At 34.9% G+C, this 17,534-nt stretch overlaps 1 protein-coding gene across 2 annotated transcripts; it reads left to right on the forward strand.

Annotated features, from left to right (window-relative positions):
* Window positions 1-2,954: 2,954 nt before the first annotated feature.
* Window positions 2,955-16,605, forward strand: ifngr1 (interferon gamma receptor 1). Of its 2 annotated transcripts, XM_059331795.1 has the most exons (10): window positions 2,955-3,152; window positions 3,246-3,416; window positions 11,004-11,143; window positions 11,771-11,924; window positions 12,241-12,358; window positions 12,460-12,641; window positions 13,849-14,006; window positions 14,226-14,391; window positions 15,383-15,507; window positions 15,589-16,605. In XM_059331795.1, the coding sequence occupies exons 2-10, from the start codon at window positions 3,338-3,340 to the stop codon at window positions 16,039-16,041; spliced, it is 1,575 nt and encodes a 524-aa protein (XP_059187778.1). In that variant the 5' UTR covers window positions 2,955-3,152; window positions 3,246-3,337; the 3' UTR covers window positions 16,042-16,605. The 2 variants fall into 2 exon arrangements, with proteins under 2 accessions (XP_059187778.1, XP_059187770.1); XM_059331787.1 differs by having other exon boundaries at window positions 2,957-3,416; window positions 15,589-16,604.
* Window positions 16,606-17,534: the final 929 nt, after the last annotated feature.

Below are 17,534 nucleotides of genomic sequence, written 5' to 3' on the forward strand. Positions count from 1 at the left end.
CCTTTCACCTGCCGCAGGGCATGTGACGTAGACGAACGTCACATGATGGCAACCAGGCCATTTAATTTACATTTTATTTCTAGATTCTTTCTTTATATGAGCCACTGGCAGGTCTTCACAAAAGAAATACTGAATAAGTAAATAAATGAATTAAAATAAAATAAATCGCAGGTGAAAGGTCATCATGTGCTATCCGATTTTTTTAATTTTAATTTTAATGTAAACTAATGTGACATGATGACAGCCTTGTCATTTTATTTATTCCAAAATTATGAACAGTTGTGAAATATTTTTCTTGACACAGGCCACTGGCAGGGCTTCACAAAAATAATAAAAAATGTAAATGAATAAATAATAAATAAATAAATAAATACAATTGGAGAACATTTATATTTTCAATTGTATATATACCAAAAGTATGAATAATTGTAAAATATTCTTACTTTTTTATATTAAGAGTCGAAGTTAAGAAATTTATATGAGTGTAATAATTGCAATAATTTATGTAATATCCTGCAGATGATTTTATATATTTTTATGTATTCATCCTTCATTGAGGCACAAGCTCTGTTCTTCCAGAGAGTTCTGGACTACTTCCTAATAATTTGTAATATTTCCAGTGGACTGTTTTTTTCCTGGATGAATATTGTTTGTGTGTGTGTATCTGACTCAGTAAAAGACTGCAGCTGTAATCCGATAAGAGGCTTTGCTTTTCACTCTGCTGAAGTTGGATGTCGTTGGCACGGTGATGAACAGGCTTTGTGACAGGAGCTCTTGGCGAAATATACAAATCATTGGAAACAACTCTGGTCTTTAAAACAAGATTAAATTACTATAATATATATAGAATATACTTTTTATTATTTATTTAAGTAATTTGTTATCTATTTTTGTGCTTTTTTTAGTTTTAGTTTTAATTTGTCTCCTGCATGTGCTGGAAAAGGAACTGACAAGTTTTTGTTTTTTTTAATCTGCCACTGGAAAAACAAGTTTATCTGTCCAGCACCTTTCAGCAGCAGGCAAAACAACTGCTTTGCATAAAACAGAAAGACAGAAAAGACATGATACAAAACAAGCACATGGAAGTAATGCCAGGAGTTATTAAGATTAAAATAAGTCAGAGGATCCAAATAAGGCCAAGTTGAGTGAAACAGATTAGAAAAGAGTAGAAGTGTCTGAGGGTTTTTTTCGTTTTTTGGTGCCGCAGCTGCCGAAATAAAGAAGATGTAATGTCAGAGAGTGAACTGTAGAGGGCGACAAACACCAGCTGATGAGCTGCTGATTCACCTGTTTACCAGAAACACAACCGGAAATTAAAGGATGTTGTCCTCATCAATCAAAGCACAAGCAAATAAAATAATATTTTAATATGAATAAAATATTATTTTAATTATTTGAAACATGTATAAATAATTATATGAATACTAATTATAAATAATTATTTATTTTATCTTTACATTACATTACATTACATGTCATTTAGCAGATGCTTTTGTCCAAAGCGACTTACAATAAGTGCATTCAACCTGATGGTACTAGACATAGACCATAGGAATCGAGTAAGTACATAACTTTAAGAGCTAACTGTCATTGCTACAGGAGTGCTATATGTTAAAGAAGAAAAGAATAGAAAAGAAGAAGAAGAAGAAGAAGAAGAGCAATTTTTTTTTTTTTTTTTTTAAATATATATATGTGTTAGGTGACCATGGCTTAACCGAGGTATTGTTGGAAGAGATAGGTCTTCAGCCTGCGGCGGAAGATGTACAGGCTGTCTGAGGTCCTGATGTCGGTGGGGAGCTCGTTCCACCATTTGGGAGCCAAGATAGAGAAAAGTCTGGAAGAGGTTTTGAGGCGAGTTGACCCGCGGAGGGTGGGAGTCGCCAGCTGTTTGGCTGATGCAGAGCGGAGAGGACGGGCAGGGGTGTAGAGTTTGACAAGGTCCTGGATGTAAGTAGGACCTGAACCATTAGCAGCAGAGTACGCCAGAGCTAGAGTCTTGAAGCGTATCCGAGCAGCCACAGGTAGCCAGTGCAGGGAGCGGAGGAGGGGTGTTGTGTGTGAAAATTTGGGAAGATTGAAGACCAATGGAGCAGCTGCATTCTGGATGAGCTGCAGAGGTCGGATGGCTTTGGTAGTCAGACCTGGCATGAGGGAGTTGCAGTAGTCCAGGCGTGAGATGAACAGCGCCTGGACCAGGACCTGAGCTGCCTTCAGAGTGAGGAACAGGCGGATTCTCCTGATGTTATGCAGCAAGAATCTGCAGGATCTGGTGGTGGCGGTGATGTTTGTGGAGAGGGACAGTTGGTTGTCAAGAGTCACGCCAAGGTTTTTGGCGGTTTCTGTGGAGACAACCACTGTGTTCTGCACAGTGATGTGGAGGTCAGTGGTGGGAGAGCCCTTCCCTGGGAGGTAGAGTAGCTCAGTCTTGCCCAGGTTGAGTTTGAGGTGGTGCGAGGACATCCACTGGGAGATGTCGGCCAGACATGCAGAGATACGTGCTGCTGCCTGTGTTTCAGACTGGGGAAATGAGAAGATTAGCTGGGTGTCGTCGGCATAGCTATGATAGGATGATCTTTATATCTTTTATTTATTTATTTTTTTATTACATTTTTATTCTGTTCTTGGAGTCCTATTTTGTTTTTATGTAGTAGCCATGTAGATATTTTAGTGTAGTGTAGTGTTTCTTAAATGTTAATTTAATTTTCTCTTGATATGTTTTAATGTTTTGCACAGAAAATAATAACACGATTCAGATTATTTAAATATATTATATTCGTTTGTTTTGTGCAGAACTCTAGCCTATTGTTCTTATACTTGTATTTTTGTATCTCTCAACATGTTTTCCTGTTAGTATTGATTTACTTTTACATTTTTCTGCGATTCAATTCTTTTTTTTCTACAAACGAGGTTTCAATGTAAATTTAGTAAAGCTTTCTTGTCCTACTTTTATTCTTATTTAGTTTATTAAACCGCCTCTTCATCATCGCTCCATTAATTTCCTCTGAGCCGTTTAAACCTTTATTTTGAAAAGAAAGAGATAATTATCTCTGACGTCATCAAGGTGTTTTCCAGGTAGAGCATGTCGAGCGCTCTTGTTCCTCACACACACACACACACTCACACTAACATACTCTAACACGCCGGAGGAGATGGTGAGTTTGAGGATGTGACTCAGTCGCTTTTCTGTGGAAGAAAATCAGGAACTTCACTGACGAGACACTACACGTCGTTTATTCCAAACGAAGTTTCTGTCTCATGAAGGCTCGTCCGGCTCTTCTGTGACTCTGACCTCCGGGTGCTGAACCGAGGAGGAAGCTGCAGCTCTGCGGCCTGAAACATGTTGGCTGGCGGTGCGTTCACGGCCCTGGTGCTGCTGCTGCTGCTGCTGTGGACCTCCGGAGATTCTGCTGTGATCGGTAAGTACCTAAAACCCTACATATTGATCATTAAATGATGATTTAAAGATGTGTTTGCGTCTGGGATTCTATGAAACTTGAGAACTGTTAAAAAAAGAAGAAGTAAAAATGGAATTAAAGGAATATTATGGGTTAAAATTTACATTTATATCCGGGTGTTTTACTGTTTCATGAGTCAAAATGAGCAAAAATGAAACATGACTTTGACTCTGGTAACTTGTGTGGACACCTGTTGATGTTTTCTGTTAGAATAAAAGAAAAAGAAAAATTCTGATAAAATTTTAAATAAAAAATAAAATAAATAAACCACAAAAATGTGCATTTGTTATTTATTAACAATTGACTTAATTTTAGAAAAAGTAACAATAATAATAATAATAATAAAATAAGTAAATAAAAAAACTCAAGGAAATAAAAACATAACATAAAAGTGCACCTTTATTATTTATTAAAAATAACTAAATGTTTTCAGGTCTCTGTTTATGAGTCAAAATGAAACATGACTTTGGATTTTGGTAACTTGTCAGGACACTTGTTACTTGATGTTTTATTTTAGAATAATAGTAATAATAATTAAAACAAGAAAAAGAAAAATTTTAATAAAATTAATGAAAATTAAAATAAAACATAAAAATGTGCCTTCATTATTTATTAAAAAATGACTAAATGTTAGTAGAAGTAGAAATGATAATAAAAGTTAAAAAAAACAACAACAACTCAATATTCAAGGAAATTAAAATAAAACATAAAAATGTATTTCATTATTAATTAAAAAATTACCAAATGTTAACAGGAGCAATAATCAGAATCATGAATCTGGACTTCTGTTACAGTTAAAAATAGAAAAAGAAAAAATCTAAAAAGAAAAAAAATCAAGAAAATTGAACATAAAAATCTTATTATTGTTATTATTCATTCATTATTTGTTTAAAATTGTTAAATGTATTCAGGTGTCTGTTAATGAGTCAAAAGACTATTTTTGAAAAAAAAAAAATTTAAAATTCAAGAAAAACAAATAATAAAATAAATAAATAAAATGTTGTACATATTCATAAAAAATACAATTGTAAATAATTTTCTGGTCTCATAGTCAGGTTGCATCAGGCAGGGTCTGTACAAAATTTAAATGTTTAATTTAAATTTAAATATATTTAAAATGCTTGTTTTTCAACTAAATCTGCACTAAAATAATAATATAATATATAGTAAAAATTCAAATAAGTAAAACTTATTTATTGAAAATTGAAAAATGTTAATTATTTTCAGGTCTGATGGTCAGGTTTGAACATTTGAAAAGTGCTAAAGTTTATAAGAAATATGCTTGAATTTTAATATATACTCGTCCAAAAATGCTTATTTGTCCTTCACAGACACTCCTATAAACCAAGAATCTTTTCACTTTTTATAATAAACGATTCCGTCAACATGGTTGTTAGTCTCCTGCTGACTCAACAGATCCTTTATTCTTGTCCACCGATTGGAGGGTTAGTGGTTCGATCCCCGACCATGGCAGCCTACATGTCGAAGTATCCTTGAGCAAGATACTGAACCCCAAATTGCTCCCGATGCTGCGTTCATCGGTGTGTGAATGGATTCCCAATGGTGGCAGGAGGCACCGTTTAGGGTAGCCTCTGCCACCAGTATGAATGTGTGTGTGAATGGGTGAATGTGCTGTAGTGTAAAGCGCTTTGAGTGGTCGCAAATTGACTAGAAAAGCGATATATAAGAGCAGGTTAATTTCAGTCTGTCAGTTAAACCAGAGCGTAACATAGATAAGTCTTTTAGTTCCAGCTGTGAGGGTGAACATTAGTGACTCATGTAAAGAGAGTGATACTTATAATTGAGTTCAAAGTTCTGTCATGGCTGTGGTTTTATAGTCAGCTTAATAATTAACCACACTATATATATATATATATATATATATATATATATATATATATATATATATATGTATGTTTCATTCATTCATTATGCCCTTCGAGAAAAATGTTGGTAATAAAGTCACTTTATGAGTTGGTAAAGTTGACTGTGAGCTACAAACTGATTCACATAAATTACACAACAGCAGATTTCCCCCCCCCCCAAAAAAACAGTTGCATCTGTTGAAGCTTCTAGAAAATTTCATTTATGTGTTGAGGGATTTTTTCTGAAACAATAAAACAACCTTTGATTAAAAAAACAATCTGTGATCTTTCCAACTTTACCCAACTCAAAAACTTCACTTTTTTACGTGTGTATATATATATATATGTCTATGTCTATGTACAGTAGTGTTCAAAATAATAGCAGTCCAATATGACTAACCAGATTAATCCAGGTTTTTAGTATATTTTTTATTGCTACATGGCAAACAAGGTACCAGTAGGTGCAGTAGATTCTCAGAAAACCAACAAGACCCAGCATCCGTGATATGCAGCTCTTAAGGCTGTGCAATTGGGCAATTAGTTGAAAGGGGTGTGTTCAAAAAAATAGCAGTGTCTGCTGTTGACTTTACAAACTCAAAAATATTTTGTACAAACTTTTTTGTTTCTAGGATTTAGCAATCCTGTGATCACTAAACTAATATTTAGTTGTATGACCAGTTTTTAATAACTGCTTCACATTTGTGTGGCATGGAGTCAACCAACTTGTGGAACGTTTCAGCTGTTATTCCACTCCAAGATTCTCTAACAACATTCCACAATTCATTTATATTTCTTGGTTTTGCTTCAGAAACAGCATTTTTTATGTCACCCCACAAGTTCTCAATTGGATTAAGGTCCACTCCAAAACATCAATGTTGTTGGTTTGGAACCAAGATTTTGCTGGTTTACTAGTGTGTTTGGGCTCATTGTCTTGTTGAAACACCCATTTCAAGGGCATGTCCTCTTCAGCATAAGGCTACATGACCTCTTCAAGTATTTTAACATATGCAAACTGATCCATGATCCCTGGTATGAGATAAATCGGCCCAACACCATAGTAGGAGAAACATGCCCATATCATGATGCTTCACTGTCTTCACTGTGTACTGTGGCTTGAATTCAGAGCTTGGGGCTCGTCTCACAAACTGTCTGCGGCCCTTGGACCCAAAAAGAACAATTTTACTCTCATCAGTCCACAAAATGTTCCTCCATTTCTCTTTAGGCCAGTTGATGTGTTCTTTGGCAGATTGTAATCTCTTCTGCACATGCCTTTTTCTAACAGAGGGACTTTGCGGGGGATTCTTGTAAATAGATTAGCTTCACACAGACGTCTTCTAACTGTCACAGCACTTCCAGGTAACTCCAGACTGCCTTTGATCATCCTGGAGCTGATCATTGGCTGAGCCTTTGCCATTCTGATTATTCTTCCATCCATTTTAATGGTTGTCTTCCGTTTTCTGCCACGTGTCTCTGGTTTTGCTCTCCATTTTAAAGCATTGGAGATAATTTTAGATGAACAGCCTATAATTGTTTGCACCTCTTTATAAGTTTTCCCTTCTCCAATCAACTTTTTAATCAAAGTATGCTGTTCTTTTGAACAATGTCTTGAACAACCTAGCAATAAAAAATATACTAAAAACCTGGATTGCCTGAAGCTTTCCCATCGGCCACTCTTTCCCCTAAAGGAAACACGGCTATGCTGTGTCCTGTGGTTCACCACTTCCACCAGAACACAACCTGTCACATCTGTGCTGGCAGACTAAGGGAAGCATTGAAAATGTCCCTCAACAACAACGTTTTCCAGCTGCTCCTGGAGGACCCCAAGGTGTTCCCAGGTGAGAGATATAATCTCTCAAGTGGGTTCTGGGTCCCTCACAGGAGGCGCTCTGATCAGATGCCAGAACCACAAAGGAGCAGCAGCTCTACTCTGAGCTTTCTCTGGATCTCTGAGCTCCTTTTCCTCTGTCTGAGGCTGAGCCAGAATCCTGACAGAGGACTCTCATTTCAGCCGCTTGTATCTCATTCTGGACCAGAGATGAGGGTCAGAACATGGCGCAAACCCCCCCTGTCCATCTCACCGAAACTATCTAATGATTGAACCGTTTCCTCTTTTTCTCCTCTCATGGTTTTGAAATGAAATGTTTCTGGTTATTCCTGCCTCCTTCCTGATTGTGATGTGGTTTCTGTGTGGTCACATTTCTGTTGTAGATGTGACCTCATGTTGAGAAAGTCCTAAAATATGAGCAGTCTCTGTTCCCGCTCTCCTCCAGGGGGATGATTTCCGCGAGTCATACTTCCCCATCCACTGCTTTGTTGTCATTTTCCTCAGAAACAGAGATTGCTTAATCCTGCAGAGTGACTCACTGCTGAGACTTTCTGGAGCTTCTGAACTTTCACATGATAGATCGCAGAGGCCTGAATCGGATTGTAAAGCACAGGTTGGGAAATAAAAGGATGTTTGCCGACTCAAGGGCGAAGTCTTCATTTAGCTGCTTTATATGATGTGTGAACTCAGATAATAACTGCTCATACCATGGATTTAAAGGCTCCACTTTAATTAAATGTTTTAATTTTACATATTCTTGAGAACTTTATGTGTAGAGAGGGTTTTCCTGGTTTAGTCTTGGCTTTTTTGTTCCATTTGAGAGGAATTTTAGGATTTTTAAAAATGTAAACAAGTAGTTAAACAAACCAAACAGCATCGTTTTCACAACATTTTGTGTGTTTGAAACTCTGGGTCGTATCTGAAGGTAGCAACAAACGATCTTTGTGGTCTGGAGGATTTGTTTGGTTATTAAGTGGTTTGTGGCAGTGAGATGTTTTGGCTGTGCGTGTTTGTCCTGGAAATCAAGACTCAGTCCATCAATCAGGCTCTGTGTGTTTAGCTCCTTTCATACAAATGAATTGTAACTTAATAACTTCTAGTAGCAATAACGACAACATTCAGTAACGATTAAAACAAGAACTGAGGACAGAAAAAAAATAGAAGTAAGGAACCGTATCAGTTTAGAGGAAACACCCAGAGGTCAAACATATTAAATTACGTCAATAAATTCCTACAGAAATAAAATTTAACTGGAGGTATTAAAAGGAAATAAAGAAGTAAATCATTAGACAGATGAAAACGGATGAAGCTCAATAAAATGTAAAACTAAAATGATGGGATACAATAAATGAAATAAGTAAATAACATTTAAATAAAAATATACTAATACTACTTCTAATAATAATATTTAAAAAAATAACAAAGCTCAATTAAAGACCAGACTTAAAAAGTAAAAAAAGTAAAATACACTTAATAATCAGATAGACAGATCTATATAAAAAAGCTCTATTTAATGCCAAAATGAAATGATGGAATACAATAAGTAAAATAGTATTTAAATAAATTAATAATAATACAAATAATTATAATAATAATAATAATAATAATAATAATAATAATAAAACTTGATTAAAGACAATACAATACATATTTAGACAGATATATAAATAAAGCTATATATATATATATTTATTTAAAAAGCTCTATTAAATGCCGAAATAAAATGATGGAATACAATCAATTAAATACATTTAAAAAAATAAGTAAAATACCCTAAATAATAACAAATATATTTAAAAAAAGCTCTATTAAATGCCAAAATAAAGTAAAATAATATTTAAATAAATAAATAAAAATAATAATCAATAAATACATTATTATTATTATTATTAATAATAATAATAATAATAATAAAAGACCTGACTAAAGTAAAATACACTAAATAATATAAGCGATATATAATTAAAAAAAAGTTCTATTAATGCCCAAAGAAAGTAAAACAAATAAAATTATATTTCAATAAATAATAATAATAATAATAATAATAATAATAAAAAAAGACCAGACTCAAATAAAATAATTAGACGGATATAAAAATAAAGTTATATTAAAAGCCAGACTCAAATGACGACAGACTTGAGAACTTGTTTTTTCTAATTGGAGACTTTGATTGACAGCGGTGAGTGAGTCAGTAGCTGTAAACAATGTGGGCTGGCTGCGGGAATGCTGTAGAGCAGAAAGCTGCTTGCTTCCTGCTGCCGTACCTGCTGTCTGTCACTGAGCAGGTATGTGACGTGCAGGAGAACAAAGGCCGCAGCGTTTAAGGTTTTACTGTGTTGTTGTTGTTGGTGGCTGATCTGCAGCAGTGTGTGTTGGAACTGTGGACGTAAGAAGCCCTCGTGCAGCCCTGACAGCACGAGGGAGGGAATAAGAAGCTCTGGTTGAATAAGAATTGTTATTTTAACCTTTCAAAACACAGCAGTAGGGTTAGAGTTGGGCATGAAACAACAAAACATTAGTTTGTTTGAGCTGCTGTAGTTTTAGTTGTTTTCATTTTTACATTTGCAGAAACTAGAAGATGTCACCTTTCAAATAAAATCTCATGAATTAATTTTAGCCTTAAAGTTCTTCTGATATCAAAATCAGGAATCCGCTGTTACTCCAACCAAGACTAGAAAGAAATAGAAAGTATAATTATATTTAAATATATTAAAATCATAGTAATAATAGTAAACCACACACACACATTATATATATATATATATATATAGTAGAAAAGTGCAAAATATACAGACTAAAATAAAATAGATACACTATTTATACTAATTTATTGGATCCCTAACCCTACCTGGTGGATTTTCAGGTGGAGGTCAATTTCCTAAACAATAAATTAACCTAATTTCACACAAAAAAAAAAAATTAGTCGCTGTTTAATGACTTTAGGACTTTTTTTTTTTTTAACTGTGAGTGACTCTGAACACTTAAGATAAGATAATAATAAAGATAATAATAATAATAATAATAATAATATTGCTTTATTGAGCCTCATGGGGGAAATTCAGGTGTTGCAGCAGCGTGTGAAATATGTTAAAATAATAAAAATATAATAAAATAATAAATATATAATGCAATGAAAAAATAGTCTTAAAAGAAAAACTAACATTGCACAAGTGAGTGACAATAATTTATCATAAATTAAGGTTTGAATATATCAATTTTAAGCCTTCAAATTTCAAATCAAAATAAAGATTTAACCCTAACCCTACCTGGGTGGGTGGATTTTAAAAGATTAATTTCCTCTTAAATGAACCTAATTTCACAAAATGAGTCACTGATTTAACACTTTTCGGGAATTCTTAGTTTAGGTAAATTCATCAGAATTGCAGCTAGTGCAAGTAGTAGAGTATCTAAACGTCGTCTAAATAAAAATATCTAAGTTAATGAAAAACCTCAAAACCTTTAATGAATAAATAAATAACCTTTAAATAGTATATAAATAAATTTGCTGACCTAAAAATTATTATTAAATATAAATAAAAATGAATACATTAATATATTTTTAAAAAAGCTAAAAAAAAAAACCTTAATAAATAAAAACACATTCACCTAACAAAATAAAAAATGAATCCAAGACCTAAAAATAACAAACGTATATTGGTAAAAATATTTAATATATAGCCTAGTCTTTTTTTTACAGCTTTCAATTGACAAACGTCATAAAAGATTTGAACATTTTTGCATCGTGTTTTATTGGCAGATTTTTTTTCTGTCTAGTGAAACCCTAATAAAAAAAATGCAATCCTGCAGAACATCTTCCCATCACGAAGGCTTTAATGTCTGTTTTATTTCTCCTCTCAGCTGAACGAGACTTTCCTCCTGTGGATCTGAGTGAGAAGGACTCGGGTCTCTCAGTGAGCTTCACACACCCGCAACTCTTCTATAGAGACCTGAAGCAGCCGGACGGAGCCACATTTAACTTCACCGTCTCTACAGATACAGTAAGTATAATAAAGTTTAAAGACTTGTCGCACTGGATTAGGGATGGGCGTTTGGAAAAAACCTTCCATCTCGATTACCCATAATGTTAACGATCAATTAATCGCTGCATGCATACATGTGCAAAATAAAAGATATATATAGAGAGTACTGTGCAAAAGCCTGTTTTGATAATGGACGCTTTTATTTTGAAAGGATGAAAAGATACTTGATCCTGTCGATCGTAAAACTGACTCAGTAAGATTAAACTGTAACATAAATGTCAAGGAGTTCAATGTTTTATGTTTTAGCCCCCGAAGAGGCATGACGTAATCTTCATATTTACAAGTGTTTTGTGTTTAAATAAGTTTTGGATCAAATTAAACTCAGTAATTCATGCTAGCAAGGTTTGATACAGTAAGTTAGTTCAGTTCTGCTCAAATTAGTCCTAATGTATTTCTGTGTGTTTTATAATTGTTATTGCAACTTTCAGTTTGTTTACGACCACAGAACTGAACGATAAAATAAAAAAATACACAAATCAATTAAAAATTCCAGGTGATCAACCAAATGATTTTATTATTTCATTAATGTGCAAATACAATAAAACAATGCTGACATTAATTGCCTTTTTTTTCTGTGACGTGCAGAGAGGTTTTCCCAGTTTGTGCCGTTTCAATGACAATACATTTACCTGCGATGTGGACGTCTTATTCCATGAGGGGGAGGAGAAGTGCCTCAGAGTCAGCGGTTCTTTTATCGGCGGCGTGGCGTTCAGGGACACCGGCCGCATCTGTCTGTCCCGTAAGTCTGAACTGGGAATTTTACTTTACTGCACAACAAAAGTTTCTGTGCATCTCTGCTTGGTGTTTCTGCTTTACAGGGATTAAATAGAACACCGATCGCATGAAAATAAAATAAAAAAATCATGCATATTTTCATAACATGCAAAAAAAAGCATGCTTTACTTCAGTAAAAGATAACGCACTGTGAAAATACTCTAATGCAAGTAAAAGTCCTGCTTTCAAAACCTGACTGAAGAAAAATGCACTTTAAGTATGAAAAGTAAAGAATTCGTTGTGCAGTAATGTCACTTTTCTTATTTTCTGTCTTTCTGCAGTTCCGCCTCCAACAAACGTGACTCTGAGCTGCCAAAATTTCAACGTGGCCGTCAGCTGGATGTACGGCCACCGGCGACCTCAGACCAGCTTCAGGGTTCACATCGGAGGAACTGCAGGGTGAGAACAAAATATCAGTAATCTGTGAATTTTTCCCTCTAAATTCCCTCTATACGGAGTGAAACGAATGATTAATCTGCTTACTGTTTCTCTTATTTAAGGCACAATGTGATTGAAACCACGGAGCAGCGGTTCGATCTGAGCCGCTTCGTCTGGGCGACTGAAGAACGCTACATGGGCTTCCACTCCGTTACTGTAACAGCTGTGGAGAGAGGAAACCAGTCGGAGCCGACCAAGCCCATAACTTTTAGCTTCAACGACTACAAGCAGGCTGATGAAAAGTGTAGGCATTACAATGCTTCAAGTTAGAAGAAGATTGTACATAAATTAATTCCTGTCCTGTGAGACCCACGTATCTAGAAGTCAGAATAACTGCAGTTTTCAGCTTTGTGACAAGGACTTTTTCTGCTGATCAAAGGGTCGTTTTTTTAGCCTAATGTCATAAAAAGTATTATTCAATGGAAATATAAATTATTAAAAATAAAAGGAATAAAAAATGAATAGATAAAAACAGAATTATCTAAATGTTGAAAAACCAAAAAACATAAATGAATAGATAAATACAATGATAAATATATAAAATTATTAAATATAAAAAATGATATATTATTCAAAATAAATGGAAAAAACTATTAAAAAAAAATTCAAGACTTCAGTCTGAAAAATAAATGATAAAAACAGAAGTTTCTGAACTTCTAAAAAAAAAAATCTAAGTAAATGAAAAACCTCAAAACCTTAAAAAAATACAGTGATCTAAAAATGTTATTATAAAATGATTAAATATAGTTACAAATGATAAATTATAATCAATAAAAGCTATAAAAAAAACATAAAACATAAAGGTCAAAAAACTTTTTTCAATAAATGAATAAATAAAAACAAATTTTTAAAAAAAAATCTCAAACTAAATTCAAGGCTTAAAAAAACTTAATAAATAAAAAGAGAAGTATCTAAACTTCTAAAAAAATAACATCTAAGTTAATGAAAAACCTCAAAACATTTAAAAATGCATATAAATTAATTTGCTGTCCTAAAAATATTATTAAATATAAATAAAACTGAATACATTTAATATATTAAAAATAAAAGCTATAAAAACATAAACACATTTTCTTAAATAAATGGAAAAAAACAAAAACACAATGACTCAAAAAATCTTTATATAAAACTAACCTAAAGGCTAAAAAAAACTTTGGAAAACAAAACAAATAAAATAAAAATAATAATAATAAAAATCTAAAATTTTCTAAAAAAAAACCCAAAAAACATCTAAGGTAATGAAAATGAATTCATTAATATATTAGAAATAAAATCTTAAAACACTGAAATAAAAACACATTGACCTAACAAATTCAAAAATAAATTCAAGACCAACTAAACATCTGAAAATAAAATAAATAATAAACAAAATGACCTTAAAAACTCATTAATTTGCTTTAATTTAACTCATATAAATAATTTTGAAATAAAACTTGAATTTCTCTTCACAGGGAAGTTGGATTTCCCTCCCGTGAATCTGACTGAGAACGATTCAGGGACCTCAGTCACTTTCATGAATCCTTTCCACTTCTACAAAGAGCTGAAGGACGCCAGCAAACCGGATACGGCCACATTTAGGTTCACTGCCTCCTTCGATGGTGGAAGTACAGTAAGGGTTAATTTTGATTTTGTTCGATTTTCGACGTTAGAGTGCATTAATGTACATTTCCCTAAGCTGGAGCTCATGTTTACCACTATTCACCACACCATTTGAATGCAACACAAAAGAAGAAATTAAAGTTAAAATGCTTTGTTCCTTATTAGAAGAATAAGCAAATGAAATTAAAAGCAATGCTGGCATTAATTATCCCTGTTCTGTGACTTTCAGGTTGAAGGGAATTGCCCAGTGAAAGTGAAAAAATGCAAACTTCCCGTCCTGTTTCCCGACGACACAGAGAAGTGCATCCATCTGAAAGGATTGTTGATCGAAGGGAATAATATTGGAGAAGTTGTGTTCAGACAGACAGACCGCATCTGTGTCAGTACATCATACGGTGAGTCTGAAGCCGGGAGGTTTCTTTAAAGACTTTCTGTATCAAAAATGTGTCGATAAATCTTGTGTGACGTTTCTGAAAATACTCCTACATTCAAAATGTCTAATACACATAATAAATAATGAGCATCATAATATAAAATTATTTACCCCAGAACATGTAAAGATAAAATTGCTAAGGCAGTTTTTTAGACCTCTGAACCCCGCCAACCGTACCAAACGCTGGTATTTGTATCAGAATCTCTTTATTCTCCATGTGTCATTTAAAATAAAGTGTTTGCACTAACCAGATCCTGTTAAAAACATTAAATTCTGCTCCTCAGAGACACTGTGAAAACATGATTGATGATTACACCGAGCAGAGAGGAGAGGACAGGAGAGGCTGTTTACACAGAGCAGAGAGGAGAGGACAGGAGAGGCTGTTTACACAGAGCAGAGAGGAGAGGACAGGAGAGGCTGTTTACACAGAGCAGAGAGGAGAGGACAGGAGAGGCTGGAAACATGACAATACTTCAATATCTATAGCATGTGGAGACACAAATTCATTTTTCTAATATTCATGACACTTTTGGGCACTTGGAAAAGTTTTATATTTTACATTTAGTTTTATATATAAATTCCATTTTATTATATTTTTTAGAAATAATTTATCAGAGAAATTAAACTTCTTTCTGATTTCTGTCATTCTAACTGTGTTGTTCTGCACAAAGACATGTTTGAGTTGATCCGATTGTGCTGATTCCATCGAGCTGCAGGACTTATAGATTTATATGGATTTTATATATTGCAGTGAAATACAAGGGCACAGAGAGGAAAATGTAGAAAGAGCAACAACAAAAAAAACGCCCTGAAATGTCTCGTGGGGTTCAGAGGGTTAATTGAATATATGTCACAGAGGTTTAGATTAGGCTTAAATTTTCAGACCACGGTTGTAAAATAAATGTTTTTTCAGAAATGTTTAAAGCAACTTTTTAAAAAAAATGTTATTGCAGAGATCCATACCACAACACTTGTTATACTCCTGTTGGTCCTCGGCATCATAGTCAGCGCGTTAATAGTTGTCATCTGTAAAGTAAAAGCCTGGACGATGAGGCTACCCGGCCCACCTAAACCTCTGGTAAGATCAGTCACAATGAGGACAACAGCAGCAAATCACTGGTAATCAAATTGTCTTTAAACCCGTCGTCTTACCTTCCAGATCAAGGTGAAAGAACACCAGGAGGGGACGATGAGATACGCTCCTGTGTCCAGCACAGATGTCAGTAAGTTGACTGTCAATGGGCCGTGCAAGAACCCATCAGTCAGCTCCGAGGAGGACGCCATCCTGAAGGAGAAGCTCCAGGAGAAGTTCAAGGAGTGCAGCAGCTCGGAACTCCTGCCGGCTGCCGGGCTGTACGCGAAGGGCGACCTTTCAGAGGGATACGGAGGAGAAGAAGACTCTGCAAACAGCTCGTCGAGGACTGTCTCGATTGATTTGGAGGCGGAGGAGGAGAGGGTGCAGGAGGAGGTGGAGGTGGTGGTCCAGGAGCAGCAGCAGCAGGAAGAGGAGGAGGAGGAGGGGTTGGTGGAGGTTCCAGTCTACGACCGCCCACAAAATCTGCAGGTGGACATGGGTGACGGAGAAATGGTCTCTGCTTACATGGAGAGGTAAAACAGGATTGGAGGGCATTTAATCACGGATGGATTAATCCCTCATCCAGGACCACTGTGACATGCTCCTACCTCTGAGCTGCACTCAGGGAGAACGTGTCTTTGCTGACAAGACACCTGAAGATGCCTCGTCTCTCTGGCTGCACTTATCTACATATTTAAGGATGCAATTGTTTTGCCTTGTCGCTGTTTTTTGGAAGCAATCTGAGGGACAACTGAAGGAAAAAAACACCTGATTGTTCTCAAAAGGTCGGAGCTGCAACACAAGAAGGATTAAAGGGGAAGTTTGGAGGTACTTATGGCGGTCGGTTCGCCTCAAGAGATGGACGTTTGGAGCAGATAAACTTATTTTAGCCACCTAAAAAAACATCATTTTATGTGTTTGCTATGTTTAAATTATTTTCCAGCTTTGTGTTGCAGTCAGACAGACCTGTTCAAGTAACAACAAGATGTTATATTTCTCTTTTCAATGCCACCAGACTCCATTGGATAAAAACTGTAATTTTACCCTGCAGAACACAGGATTTGCTGGTCTATCGCTGCCTTGATTAGTTAGTTTTCTGTGTGTTATTGTGAGACTTTTGTGAATCCAAACTAACCCTCTAAAACACCAAAGTCACACAATAACACAACACTAACTAAGTGAGGCAGGAGTAGACCAGCAACTCCAGTGAGCTGCAGGGAAAAATGTGTGTTTTTGTCAATGGAGTCTGGTGGCTTGAAAGAGAGCATAGAGAACAACTTCAAGGGCTGTTGACAGCAAGATTAAGTGAAAATAATCAAAATATCACATACACATGACCTGATATAGATTTTTAGATGCTTCCGTGTCTGACTCCTCCTTGCTGCTCCAAACTGGAGGCGTGCCGACTGGTATCTCCTGCAGGAAATAAATGGATATGGATAAAAACCTCATGCAACCACAAGCACCGCTTGCTCTCTGAACACTATGGAGAAACATTTTTTCGTGCATGTTCTTTTTGTCACATCAATAACCCTTTTTACTGTTTTTAAAGAGAAGATTCAGTCTTAAACGCTCTTCTTATCAGATGCAACATTGCTGAACGGTTACTTCTAAACACAACCGGAAGATTTTTATCTCAGGAAAACAAGATCCAAGAGAAGAAGAGATCAGAAGTTCAAGTTGTTTTTAAAGTATCTGCTGAAACTTGTGGTTATATATGTGCAGCTATTATACATGAAGGGGCTCCAGATTTAACAGCTTAAAAAAGGACAATTTAATCAATGAAAAGCATTTTCTCACTTGCATCAAGTGGTATTTAATCATGTAGATTTGGTCTTAAATTCCTGCAACTTTAAAAAAAATAAAATGAGGATGAATTTAATCTCCTTTTAGGTAATAATGTTCCACAAATGATCCTCCACAGAACAGACTGTCACCAGTTTTCACAGGGACTATTTCTTTGGTAGGAAGTAGATCTAATGAAAATCTGTGGATCGACAAAAACAAACTTATTAATGTAAAGAGATGTT

Source organism: Centropristis striata, chromosome 1, assembly GCF_030273125.1.
Source record: "Centropristis striata isolate RG_2023a ecotype Rhode Island chromosome 1, C.striata_1.0, whole genome shotgun sequence".
Lineage (NCBI taxonomy): Eukaryota > Metazoa > Chordata > Actinopteri > Perciformes > Serranidae > Centropristis > Centropristis striata.